This window comes from Hemiscyllium ocellatum, chromosome 26, assembly GCF_020745735.1.
Source record: "Hemiscyllium ocellatum isolate sHemOce1 chromosome 26, sHemOce1.pat.X.cur, whole genome shotgun sequence".
Taxonomy (NCBI): Eukaryota; Metazoa; Chordata; class Chondrichthyes; order Orectolobiformes; family Hemiscylliidae; genus Hemiscyllium; species Hemiscyllium ocellatum.
In genome coordinates, this window is record NC_083426.1 from 5,309,943 (window position 1) to 5,324,297 (window position 14,355).

Below are 14,355 nucleotides of genomic sequence, written 5' to 3' on the forward strand. Positions count from 1 at the left end.
TGGAATTACAACAATTAAGTGGTGGTTTTTGACCAGGGCAGACTTGGTAGACCGAAGGGCCTTTTTCTGTACTGTAGATCCCTACGACAAGTAGCAGTGAAATTAAGAATATTTTCCCTCGGATGATTAAAACATTTGGTAGGATCCACAATTACTAACATTTCTTTAAATTTAGAAAATTGATTGTGCAGGTTGTTCTGCTATAATGCACGTTTCATTAATGCAAATTAGCTGTAACATGATTGACGAATTGGGCCACTGTTTCTAAAGTTCGAACCTTTAAAGTGTGTCTTGGTTAGAATGTGATTCTGGCCCCATTGGTTTAAGTGGTGCTGCCATTCCCTGGCTTTCTTATAACATGGAATTGCATGAGAACATAACTACTGCATTATAGCAAAACAGACTGTGTTGAGTTGTAACTCATCAGTGACTTTGAATGGTTTGGAATTGGAATGAGCAATGGACAGTGTTGTAAGGTTCGAGCCTATAGTTAGTCCCCCTAATGATAGTCTGATCTAATTGGTAAAGACACTGAGGCTTCTGTATTTTCAATAGTAATTATTTTATTTCGAAATACTAATTATGTATATGAGGTACTTGAGACATGTCTTCACTATCAAAGGCTAGGCAAGATAGCCTTATCATGTAATTTCTTACATCATTATAATGGGTGATGTCAGTCCCATCCTAGTCCTTTTTTACCTTTCTTCTATAACATCTCCTCAAATCTTTGTGCTAGTTACAATTTAATATGCATTCAAATGCTGCCTCATATAACTCTCTGACTTCCCGGATTCACTCAGTCTGTAAGTTTCCTGTCTCCCTGATCATGTTCTTGCCTGACTCAGAAGATAAGTGATATATTTATAGCATTTTTTTTTCTTGACTTTGACAGTTTCATTGAGGTCTGTGGATTCCTGTCCTCCTCGTTTTACTTAAATTTCAAAACCAGTTTGTCCAAATGGAAATAACTCCACAGAGGCCAATATTCTGTCACCATGTACACATGTACGGTCACTAACTATTGTACTGCCTCATTCAGAGTCAGCTACCAGAGTGTCAGTAACCCTGATACTCAATCATCTTTTGTCAGCCAGGAATCCCTGATTTGAATCGATTAACAGCCCCAGTCAGGGAACTCCAATTCATTGAGGTCCAGTTGCCCGACCTCATTACAGTCACTACATAAATAGATGGCTGTTGTCCTTAATGTATTGCAATGAGATTTCTATTTCTCTCTTTTTCTCTCTCTCTCTCGCGCTCTCTCTCTCTCTCTCTCGTATGCATATCAGATAAGATCTATGTTGATTTACATTTGTTTTGAAGGTGTAGGTGTGTCTGTACCTTTAAGAGAGATTGGAAGCTGGCACAGACTTAACAGTCTCTGTTATGTGATTTTTGTTTTCTCTCTGATCCATACACATTGACCCTTCGTTTCCCAGCATGGCATCTCCTTCATGATGTTTTGCTTGGTATGATCTGTAAGATTTATTTCTGTGTCTCACTCCTTGATAATTCTGGAAATCGGGTCCTTGAGTAATGTCTTGAGTTGGATGGGAAGGATATGTTTTGAGTTTTGTTCCCATCAATAACTCTGATGTTGCTAATTCACACATCAGCGGAGTGAGTTTGCAGCATTGGAGCACTGATTGGAAGTAGTTTTCTCCTGCTTATTCTCTCCTCCTAAAATATTACATCCCCAAATGTTTTATTCAAAGCAACATGTTGTACGCTCAAAATGTTGCTTTACAAGCTTTACTTCTCTACGCTGAGCAATTTTCCCAACAGCCAATCTCACATTGGTCCAACTGTCACTCCAGTATTCTAAATGATCATCGTTCCATCACTCTCCCAGTTATGCTTGAAGAGGAATTCAATTTTTAAAGAGCAACAATTTTGCTTGAATATTTTGTGCCATTTTTCAAGATTCTTTCTATTATTTTTATTTTTATTTATTTATTCTCTTGCTTAAGCCTGCTTGAGCTTTTGCATCTGTTTCTCAGCCTTCCACTCACTGGCTTAAATCTGGAGTCAGGACTTCCTGGTAAGTGAAACTTTATGTATTTTGTTCTTTCCAGGTAAGTATTTGGTTATTCATTTTGGTATAGTTTTTGTTTTGTATTTTCATTGTTGTTAACAGCTATCTTCAGCCAGTTCCACCACTGCTATCACGTTGTAAATGGAATCTAAAATAAAATGTTCCTCGATTCCCCACTGCTCACCATGTTGTATGGGTTGGACCTAATTTAGATCCCCGTGCTTATTAGCCTAATCTAACTAGTAAAAATAGTGACCCTTCTGTATTCTAAAAAGCAATTATTTTGTTATCAACTGTTAACAATCTGTGTAAAGTCATCATACATCAGTGGTCCCTCACAGACATGGATAACCCTCTTCCCTTCTCAGGGTGAGTCCATTGGTGACTGTATAGATTGATGGGGCCACCGCAGGCTCTGTTACACTTAGGGTAGGAGGTGGTCATGGGTGGGTGGGGCGTTAGTGTGACAGTGCGCTCCTTTCACTGTTTCCTCCTGGCTTCCGCTTTTTCCCAACGGCAAGTCTCCAGGAGCTCAACACCTTCCCGGATGCTCCCATTTTGGATGGTCTCGGGCCAGTGATTCTCAGGTGTCGGTGGGAATGCTGCACTTCCCCTGTGAGGCCTTGAGGGTATCCCTGAGGTGCTTCCTCTATCCCACTGGGGCTCACATGTTGTTTCGGAGCTGGGAGGAGAGCACGTGCTTGGGGAGTCTTGAGTGGGTCATGCAGCTGATCGGGGGGGGGGGGGGGGGGGGGGGGGGTCAGTGCCCCGATGCTGGGGATGTGGGCCTGGTCAAGGGAGCTGGTATTGGTGGGTCTGCCTTCCCAGCAGATTGGATGAATCTTGAGCAGGCAGCATTGGTGGGACTGCTTCAGTGCCTGAGGTATCTACTGTAGACAGTCTATCTCCCAGGGCCATACATGAGGGTGGGAACCACCACAGCTCTGAAAACCATTATCTTACATTCTTAACACATGACTGTCACCATTGAAAGCTGGATAAGAATCCTTATCATGTGATCTCTACGATCATCACATTGAGAGATATCACATGCATTTGAACCCCTTCTTACACAACAAAGATATCATTAAATTGGAGAGGGTTCAGGAAGGATTTGCCAGGACTGAAGGGTTTGAGTTATGAGGAGAGGCTGGATAGGCTGGGACTGTTTCCATTCGAACATAGCAGGGTTGAGAGGTGACCTTATTGAGGTTTATAAAATCATGAGGAGCATGGATAAGAAGAATACCAAATGATTTTTTTCCCCAAAGTAGGGAAGCCCAAAACTAGAGGCCATACTTGGTAAAAGCAATGACTGCAGATGCTGGAAACCAGATTCTGGATTTGAGGTGCTGGAAAAGCACAGCAGTTCAGGCAGCATCTAACGAGCAGGAAAATCTACGTTTCGGGCAAAAGCCCTTCATCAGGAATACAGTCTGATGAAGGGCTTTTGCTCGAAATGTTGATTTTACTGCTTCTCGGATGCTGCCTTAACTGCTGTGCTTTCCCAGCACCTCTAATCCTATAGGGCATACTTTTAAGGTGATGGGAGAAATATTTAAAAGGGACCTGAGGGGCAACTTTTTCATACAGAGGGTGGGTCGTATGTGGAATAAACTGTCAGAGGAAGTGGTAAGTGCAGGTGTAATTAGAATATTTGAAAAATGTTTGGACAGTTACAAGAAAAGGAAAGGTTTAGAGGAACATGGACAAAATGTAGGTAAACGGGACTAGTTTATTTTGGGAAACATGGTCAGCATGGACGAGTTGGACCGAAGGGTCTGTTTCCGTGCTGTATGACTCTGACTCTATAACAGGAAGAGCTCAGTTGGCTGGGTATATCACTCTGTGAAGTTCACTACTGCAGAAAATAATTCAGGCCAAAACATTGAGTTTTCAAGGAGATAGATATAGACTGTGTGGTTTAAAGGATCAAAGATTATGGGATGAGAGCAGGATTGGGGGACTGGGCTTGATGATCAGCCAGGACAATATTGAATGCTAGAACAGGCTTGAGGGGTAGAATGGCCTCCTGTTGCTCCTAGCTTCAATGTTCATGTGTCAGAGCACCAGAGCTTGGAGGTGGTCAATAATTGACCTTGGAAGTGTGAATTTGTATGCACTTAATTCTCCTGCTGTGTGCTTTGTATTTACAGGGGGTAGAACTGCTGCCAAACACCAGACCACAACAGACTAAAGGACCCAAAGAAAAGGAAGGCGTTTCAATGGGTATTTGTGTTTGATTATATTCTGAGCTTCTGCAATGCAGTAAGCAAGAGAGGACTTGCATTTGTCATCTGCGTGGGATATCCTCAGGCCAACTCGAGATGGACAAGAAATGTGATCACAGTGTCAGCCTTGATAATTCTTTTAAAAGGTCATTGTGCCTGAGTGCCATAAGCCCTTGGCTCAGCGCACAACTGTACACTGTTGATTGTAGCTCTCCTGTTTTGGAAGTTGCTGTAGAAACCAATTGGCACTCAGTCCTAACCTCACCCAATACTCTCACACATACCGTTTCAATTAGGATCACATGACAAGTAATCAGGAAAGAGAAATTTACATAGAACTCTGTGGAATTCACAGAAAAGAAGCAGAGTAACTGGCTCACCCCTCCTCATCTCACCGTCTCAGAATAACCTTCTATTCCTTTCTCCCTCGTGTCCACCTTTTTTGGTAATTACAATCCTGCCCCTTGCTCACCCTATTGCTGCTGATGAGCTTTCTGAAGTCATCAGCTATGAACTGCTTTGGACTGTTGAGAGATGATGATAGGTGCTAGATAAATGCAAGTTCTTTCTCCTTTTTCCATGTTATGCTTGAGCTGTATAGAGCTTAGGTAGCAAAGCAACAACTTGGTAAATCTCCTCTAAATCTTCTGTTACCATTTTCTAAAAGAGATAAAAATTGTTAATCGAAGGTATGAAGGGATTTGGGGCAAAGAAGTAGTCTCAAAGATAGTCTCAATGAATAACTTGTATGATTGAGGGGCTGAATTTCCAATGTTTCCTCTATGTCATGGAGCCAAGGAGATTTACAGGAGACATTGCAAAGACTTTCTTTTTAAACAATGGAAAGCTTTGATAGTACAGGGAAAACTCAGAAACTGTGTTGAGAAATTAGGAGAAATGTTTCCACACTGTCAAAACCTTAATTACTTTATTCAGAGTATTCGAGGTAGAATCATTTACATTTCTCTGTGAAAATGTGGTTATTTTTCAGAGAGAAAGCAGGAAAGTTCTGCCTTGCTTGAGCAAAAATGATGAGCTGAATGGTCTCCTTTTGAAATAAATGCTATGTTTTAAATACAGTAGTTTCATATCCACCACTTGGTATTTTGTTACAAATGAGCAAGTGGTTGACATTCTGAATCACCACTTCTTTTTCATTTGAAGGCAATCTATTTTCAAAACGTAAGTCAACGCCAGTAACAACAACCAGAGCTCCAACAACCCCATTTACAACAACAGTAACAGCAACAATGACTCTACCAACAGAAGTGGCTCAACCAGGTTAGTTTTCCATCAATGGTTATGTTTCAGACAGAAGCATTAGTTTTCCACAGTTTAACTCAGTGGCAGCAATGTTTTCTTACCTGTCCACCTAGCTGGAGACCATTGTAGCAGGTTAGTCTTCAGCACCAGGCCCGTGTCTCCAAGTTTCTGACTCCAGGCCCCTGAGTCTAGGCATCTCACATGTAGGTTTCTGATGTTCAAGCCTTCAGTCCTCTGATTCCAATTCTCCAACATCCAGGCCTCCATAACTTCTCTCTCCATGTCACTGACCAATGCGTAGCAATATCAAGGCACCACTACACTGGCCCCTGAGCCCCTATGTAGACATTGGATATGTTGAGCTGCTCAGTCTCTGTGAGTATGCCGGGGTATGGTTGTGGAGTTACAGTTGCAGTTCAGAGGAGGGTTACCAGGTTGATCCCACGGATGAAAGGGCTGTCATACCAGGAGTGGTGGAATACCTTGGGTTTGTATTCACTGGAGTTCAGAAGAACGAGGGGGGGGGGAATCTGATTGAGGGATATAAAATATTACAGGGGATTGATAAGATGGGTGTTGAACAGACATTCCCCCTTGTGGGACAGTCTTGAACAAGAGGTCATAGGTATAGAGTGAGAGGAGGAGATGAGAAACTATTTCTCTCAGAGGGTTGTGAGTTTGTGGAACTTGCTGCTCCAGAGTGCAGTGGAGGCAAAATTAATCAACGGATTCAAGAAGGAAATAGATATGTTTCTGATGAAAAGTGGGATAAAGGGCTTTGGAGATCACGCAGGAGAGTGAAGTTGGGACTTGGATAAGGTCAGCCAACTTTTCTTCATAGTTAAACTCCCGCATACCAGGCAATATTCTGGTAAATCTTTTCTGTACCCTCTCCAAAGCATCCACATCCTTCTGGTTGCATGGTGACCAGAACTGTATACAATATTCCAGGTTTGCCTAACTAAAGTTCTGTAAAGCTGCACAAACCTTGTCTATCCTTATACCGAAAGCCTCTCCCAATGAAGGGTGGATAGACTGGGTTTGTTTTCACTGAAACGCAGGAGGTTGAGGGGCAAGTTTATAGGGTTGTGAATGGCATGAATAGAGTGGAAAGTATGACGCTTTTTACCAGAGTGGAGGGGTCAATTACTAGGGGTCACTGATTCAAGGTGCAAAGGGGGTTGTTTAAAAGAGATGTGTGAGGCAGGTTTTTCACACAAAGGGTGGTGAATGCCTGGAAGGTGCTGCCAGAGGAGGTGGGGGAAGCAGCATTCAAGAAACACCTGGGCAAATACCTGAATAGGAGGGGAATAGAGGGATATGGATTCTGTAAGTGAAGACAGTTTTAGTATGGAAGGGCAAAGGGCCTGTTTCTGTGTTGAATTGTTCTTTGTTCTTGTGCAAATGTTCAGGGGGCCTAGGGTTCAAATCCACCTGTGGTAAATAGTGGAATTTGAATGTGATTAGGTGGCACAGTGGCTCAGGGGTTAGCACTGCTGCCTCACAGCGCGCAAGACCCAGTTCGATTCCAACCTTGGGCGACTGTCTGTGTGGAGTTTGCACATTCTCCCTGTGTCTGCATGGCTCCCTCCTACAGTCCAAAGATGTGCAGGTTAGGTGAATTGGCCATGCTAAATTGCCCATAGTGTTCAGGGATGAGTATGTTAGGTGCATGAATCAGGGGTAAATATGGGATAATAGGGTGGGTGAATAGGTCTGGGTGAGTTGCTTTTCGGAGGTTTGGTGTGGACTTGTTGGGTCAAAGGGCCTGTTTCCACACTGTAGGGAATCTATGATTTTGTGATTTCTATCATATAGAAAAATAAAAATTCTGGAATTAGAAGTCCAAAGATGGCAATGAAACCAATTGTCTCAATTATTGCTAAAAACCCGTCAGGTTCATTAATGTCCAGGAAATCTGCTGTTTTTCCCCTCTGTGTGAGACCAGACCTACAGCAATCTGACTATTCATGAAGTCTAAGAAAATGAATTAAATTAAAATTAGGGAGAGGCAATAAATACTGTCCCAGCCAACGATTTCCATGAGTGAATAAAAAGAAGCTCATTTATTGAGTTTGTTTAAGATTGGTATTTGTGGATTCTAAGAATTGTGGAATATGGTGGAAATTGGAGGAAATTGCCAATGAGCTGTGATCTTAATGAATAGCAGAGCGAGCATCCGAATCTCCTGCTCCTGTGTTCTTTAATGTTCCTATGCAAGGTGTTGATGAAATTATTTCTTTCTGTCACCAGTCAACGTGTACCACGTGTTGGGGGGTGTGGCGCTGGTTGTGCTGATGGTTTTGTTCCTGATTGCTGTACTTCTGTATTTTATCAAAAGGGCGAAAGGAAATGCAGGTGAGTGGAATATTGTCCTCTGAAGGACGTTAACTTGCATTTATAAAGAGCATTCTCAGGATGTGCAAAAAGTGCATTGCTTTTGGGCGGCACGGTGGCACAGTGGTTAGCACTGCTGCCTCACAGCGCCAGAGACCCGGGTTCATTTCCCGCCTCAGGCGACTCTTTGTGTGGAGTTTGCACATTCTCCCCGTGTCTGCGTGGGTTTCCTCCGGGTGCTCCAGTTTCCTCCCACAGTCCAAAAAAATGTGCGGGTTAGGTGAATTGGCTGTGCTAAATTGCCCGTAGTGTTAGGTGAAGGGGGGAATGGGTGTGGGTGGCGGGTCAGTGTGGATTTGTTGGGCCGAAGGGCCTGTTTCCACACTGTAAGTAACCTAATCATTAGCCAGTAAAACCAAAATAACTCCGCAAAGGCTTCTATCCAGTCACCAAGTTGCTCTTTATTTGCTTTTGCTGTGCATAAGCATTCAGCTAGTTAGCACAGAGCAGCTCTTGGAGCGAACAAAACCTCTGATACTCCTGTTTATCTTTCTTTCTTTGTTTTTTGCACCTCTCACACTCTTCGTTTCTTTTTCTTTTTTTTCCTTTTCTTACCGCTGCACCACCGCCTAACTGCAGTAATGCTTATTTTTTTCCCCAGCGCCTATGTTGTGTGTGTGCAGGTGATACTCCGGTTTATTTTTTTTTAAGAGGCCAGTAACCAATTAGCAAGAGATCTTTTATTTGCACATAAACAGTTCTTGATTTTAGTGCTGCCTCTTCAGTCAGCTCTCAGAATGTCAGTTGCTTTAACATTCCCTTTTTTTTGCTTAACCCCCACACTACCACCTAACTGCGGTAGTGCTTATTTTGTGCCCAGCACCTGTGGTGTGTGTGTGCAGGTGTGAGACACAGTGAGAGACACAAAGTGCACAAATCTTTATTCAATTTCCACCACCAGGAAGAATACTCTTGTTTATATCTGTCTGCCAGGACTCCCTGATTGGGACTGTAATATGGTCCAATCAGGGAACTCAGATTCTATGAGATCCACCTGGTGGACCTCATTACAATGACTGCAGAAACCATTGCTGATGACTTGAGAATTGATCTGAAGCTAATCTGTCCAGGGCCAGATCCCAAAAGCAACAAACGATTAGCTGACCTAGTTTACCTGTTTTTGCTTGGGTGCTGGAGTCTCATGGCCTCAAGATACAATGCCTCCGATAGTGCAGCACTCCCTCAGGTCAGCATTGACCGCCAGCAGAAATTGAAAAAAGAATATTTCACAGTCTTGGAAGGCAACAAAATCTTTACGCCCATGGATGTTTATACACAGTTATAATGATGGAATTCTCAGGAACAGTCAATTTTAATATAGCAGGGTCCCAAGAACAGCACAGTCTTTGTGGTCTTGTTGAGGGAAAAATGTTGGTGGAGGCATGGGAGAGAACTTCACTATCCCTCTTTACATCCACCTGAAACATTGTACCAGAAAAACAGCACATCTGATAGTGCAGCACTCCTTCACGATTCCAACTGGAGCATCAGCTCAAACGCTAATATTTTAACGTTTCCTTATTCACTTGTGGGACATGGATGTCGCTGGCTGGGCCAATGTTTATTGCCTGTCCCTAGTTGCCCTTGAGAAATTGGGGGTGAGCTGCCTTCTTGAACTGTTGCAGTCCATGTGCTGAACAAAGAACAAAGAAAATTTACAGTCCAGAAACAGGCCCTTCGGCCCTCCAAGCCTGATCCAATCCATATCTACTGTCTAAACCTGTCGCCCAATTCCTAAGCATCTGTATCCCTCTGCTCCCCACCTACTCATGCATCTGTCCAGATGCATCTTAAGTGAATCTAAGTGCCTGCCTTCTACTACCTCTGCTGGTAACACATTCCAAATGCACACCACCTGTGGTAGACCCACAATGTCCTTTGGAAGGGAATTCCAAGATTATAACCCAGTAACACTGAAGGAATGGTGTTATATTTCCAAGCCAGGATGGTGAGTGGTTTGGAGGGAATTGGCAAGTGGTGGTGTTCCATGTATCAACTTAGACTTGTGAATCGGGACTTAACCCCAGATGCTGCACTGTCCCAGAGATGAGATTACTACTCGTTAACACAGTTGCCATGATGTAATGTGGCAACTAATTAGAATGGTTAGGTCCTTGTTTTTGACTGGCACAGACTTGATGGGCTGAAGGACCTTTTTTTGAGTTGTAGACCTTTATGACTCTAATGAGGAATAATAATTTTGACCTATCCCACCCAGGATCTGTGTGGATTTGAGTAGGAAGAATATTTCATGCCCTCTCTAATTTTATTGTCCCCAGAAAATTTGAGTATGGGCTACAGCAGGAGGTGACAATGTATGTGTGCATGGACAAACAGATTCAAGAACAGCTTCTTCCCAGCCGTTATCAGCCTTCTGAATGGATCTCTTAAATTTTACATTTAACATTGAACTCACTGTGCACCTTTTCCGTAGCCATAACCTTGTATTCTTCTCTCTGTTCAATTACTGTAATACACTTTGCATGGTGTAATCTGCCTGTACTGCACGCAGAACAAAACATTTCACTGTACCTTGGTACATGTGACAAAATCAAGTCAAAAACAGAAGGGATGGTGCTTTTCCCACAGTGTATACCAATCTTTGGAATCTGTTCTCCAAACTCCACTTTCTTGAATTGTGGTTCCCTATCAGGAAACAGCATTACCTTTGATTTTAAGATTAAGGCTGGATCAGTAAACTGAAGGTGACTGAGTCTTTTGGACTTATCGTCCAGTGCAGGCTGTGATGTATAGATGCTGATGCGGTGTTGTGATGCGCTTGAGCTTGTAACACCTAGCATGAATCTGCAGCCATCATATCAATTTCTGCTTAATTCTTTCACAGTCAAGGCTACACATGGAACAGGAACAACAGAGCGCAGCAAGGTAAACAAGAATTTACTATTATGTGTGAATGCTTAAAGAAGACAGCATCACAAGATAAATAGCCCGTAAGATTTTACATAACATCGGTTGACACCTCTTCGCTTCTCTTTGAAACTGAAACTGACCCAGATCTCAGTGCAAGAAGAGACCCAGATGATTAAAAGAAAAATTATCTGAGTTGTTCTGTGTGTGAAGATTTGCAGAAGTTGAGGTTCCAATGGGCAAGACCTAAAGTGAAAGCAGAAATTAAAAAGATGGGGCTGAAAGGATCAAATGGTCAAAAGAGGAATTAAGTCTGTGATGGGGTAGAAATGTTACTGGCCTAGTAAATCAGAAAATGAAAGTTCAAAACCTATCATTGGCTGTTTGAGAATTAGAATTCAATTAAAAACATGAATGCTATGAATATAAGTCAGAAGTCACACAACACAAGGTTAAAGGTTCATTTGAAATCACAAGCTTCATCATCACTAGATGACTATCAGTAGAAGTGACCACAATATTGTCAGACTCAAACTGAACTGGTTCTTTGAGGATGGAAACCTACTGTCCTTACCCACTTTAGAACCATTTGTTATTCTGATCCCCATACCGCCATGGTTAACTATCCTCTGCGGAATCCTACAAGTCACATGTTTTGTCAAACATCTCCTCAGAGCAAGTAGTGATAGGCAATAAATGTTATCTGTGTCAGCCCCTCCCACAATCAGGGATTAAAGGCTAGGGATAGACTGCAAAGATTAAATGGTGTTTGCCGTAGGATCAGAAAGTTGGCTGTGGTAGGGTAGAAAGCTTGAAGATACAAACTTGGTGAATATTCATTGATTTTAATTTGTTTAGACTGTGGACTGTAATACCTTTGGGTTGTGGGGGATCTGGAATGCACTGCCTGGGAAGGTAATTGAGGCAGGAATTTCCTCTCAGAAATGGAACTCCACAACTCGGAGAAGATCAGCAAATGATGGCATTTAATCTGCAGATTGGTGTCTTCTTGGTTATTTATTAAAGGCAAGTTCTTGCATTTATAAAATGCATTTTGTGACCACAAGACATCTCAAAGTGCTTACAGCCAGCAAAACCCAGCTGAGGCTCAGTCAGAACAGGAAATGAAGCAGCCAACGTGCAGACAGCAAGTCCCACAAGTAGCAATCTAAAGCACAGGGAAAAGCTTCAGTAAAAGCTTAGGACTGCAGCTGCTGGAGATTTGGAATAGAAGCTGAAAGGAGAAACTCAGCAGGTCTGGCAGCATCTGTGAAGATAGAAACAGAATTTACCTTCTGAGCCCAGCATGACTCCTCTTGGAAATTCCGAAGTTATGAAGAGGATTTATACTGGACTCAAATCTGTTTTGAGTGATGTTGGTTGAGGGATCCTCCGGGGAGATCAGAAAGAACTTCTAAGAGGAAGTTGAAATGTTAACTCCATTTCTCTTTCTATTGCTGGACCTGCTGAGTTTCTCCAGCACTTTCTTTTTTTAGATTGCCATAGTCATTAAGTTTGAAAATGTGTTGCTGGAAAAGCGCAGCGAGTCAGGCAGCATCAAAGGAACAGGAGAATCGACGCTTCGGTCATAAGCCCTTCTTCAGGAAGTCCTTTGTTGCCTGACCTGCTGCACTTTTCCAGCAGCACATTTTTAAGCTCTGATCTCCAGTGTCTGCAGTCCTCACTTTCTCACAGTCATTGTTTCCATGTTGTTGAAAACTTAGATGGTTTGACTCAACTCATCCACGCTAACCAGATATCCTAAATTAACCTAGTCACCCCATTTGCCAGCATTTGGCCCATATCCCTCTAAACCTTTCCTATTCATATACCCATCCAGATGTATTTTAAATGCTGTAATTGTACTATCCTCCACCACTTCCTCTGGCAGCTTATTCCATACATGCACCATGGTCTGTGTGAAAAAGTTGGCCCTTAGGTCCCCTTTATATCTTTCCCCTCTCAACTTAAACCTGTGCCTTCTAGTTTTGGATTGCCCTACCCCGGAGAAAAGACTTTGGCTATTCACCCTATCCATGCCTGTCATGATTTTATAAACTTTGAGAAACGTTCCTGATGAAGGGCTTATGCCTGAAATGTCGAATTTCCTGTTCCTTGGATGCTGCCTGACCTGCTGTGCTTTAACCAGCAACACATTTTCAACTCTGATCTCCAGCATCTGCGGACCTCACTTTTTACCCTAAACTTTGAGAAAGTCACCCTCAGCCTTTGACCAGGGAGAACTCCCGACTCTCTACTCTCTAATCTAGCTGCGCCATACAGATCTCCTTGGAGATCTGATCTTTGACCAAAGTTTTTACTGACCACTCCTAATGCCACCCGCTTTGGATTTGAGCCATTTTCTGTCTCACTGTTTGTTTTGTGGAACTAGTTTCCAGTGTTCATGATGCTGTAGAATTACCCAGTACTGAACTCAAACTGGGCACGCTTGTAGGCAATTGTCATGAATTTTCCATTTATCTTTAGAGAGTGTTTGCTGCTCATGTTGTTTATCTGGCAAGGTTGATGAAACTAACCCTCTCTGATCCCGCTGCAGGATTCTGAAAGCTTTGACAGTCATTTTGTCTATGCTAGCATCGCTAAGCCCCCAGGACACGTCCCCAACCATTCCCACCCGGAGACTCCCGCAAGGAAAGCAGAGAAAGCTCCCGAAGTATTTTACAGCACAGTGGAGTTCAAGTCGGAGAACCAACCCACTTCAATCCAAGCACACACAGAAGGAAGCGAATACGCCAGCATTGTCCTTAAAGCAAAATAGATTCGATTGAGGACACCAAGCAAGACCAAATACTCGGTTTGTATCTTTCCGGTGTCCCTTTTCAGCATTGAGGATGGTTTTTTTCTACTCTGGGTGGACAGGTTCTGAGGTGGCTGAAAGGTCCAATGTGTGACCCACGGACTCTGCCAGATTGGGATGGGTTGTGGTTAGCACTTGGAGGGTTGGGTTGGCACATTGTTTGGAAGTTTAGGTGCTCTATCCATTTACTGACGGTGTGTTCCTGACAATCCCTCGATGTGCTTACTATCTTCCTGAATCTTAAGTATGGATGTTTTCAATTGATGGCAAAAGTGAGGACTGCAGATGCTAGAACTCAGAGTCTAGATTAGAGTGGTGCTGGAAAAGCACAGCAGGTCAGGCAGCATCCAAGGAGCAGGAAACCTAAGTTTCTGATGGGTCCTGATGAAGGGCTTTTGCCCGAAACATCAATTTTCCTTCTCCTCGGATGCTGCCTGACCTGCTGTGCTTTTCCAGCACCACTCTAATCTTGACTCTATATTTTCAATTGCTCCCTAAGCTTTATTTGGGTATGGGAGGAATGTGGATGGAGAGGTGCGATGAGTTCATCTCCCATGCTTAGCAAGAATCTGTCCATGTCTGCCTTAAAAATATTGAAAGACCTTTTCAGGGCAAGGCTTCCAAAGGGTCACAACAATCTGAAAGAAAAAGAAAGCTCCTCATCTCTGATTTAAATTCCTGCTTTTTAAACAGTGACTCCTAGTTCTAGATTCTCCCATAAGAGGATCCATATTCCCTGT

The 14,355-nt window shown here is 42.9% G+C and overlaps 1 protein-coding gene across 1 annotated transcript in view; it reads left to right on the forward strand.

Moving 5' to 3' along the window:
- Nucleotides 1–13,932, forward strand: part of LOC132828075 (uncharacterized) — a 32,047-nt gene extending 18,115 nt beyond the window's left edge. The window contains exons 3-7 of the mRNA XM_060844987.1: nucleotides 4,195–4,267; nucleotides 5,434–5,550; nucleotides 7,786–7,890; nucleotides 10,775–10,815; nucleotides 13,355–13,932. Of these exons, the coding sequence (XP_060700970.1) occupies nucleotides 4,195–4,267; nucleotides 5,434–5,550; nucleotides 7,786–7,890; nucleotides 10,775–10,815; nucleotides 13,355–13,576 (558 nt within the window). The 3' untranslated portion in view covers nucleotides 13,577–13,932. The remainder of the gene's footprint in view (nucleotides 1–4,194; nucleotides 4,268–5,433; nucleotides 5,551–7,785; nucleotides 7,891–10,774; nucleotides 10,816–13,354) is intronic.
- The last annotated feature ends 423 nt before the right edge of the window (nucleotides 13,933–14,355 follow it).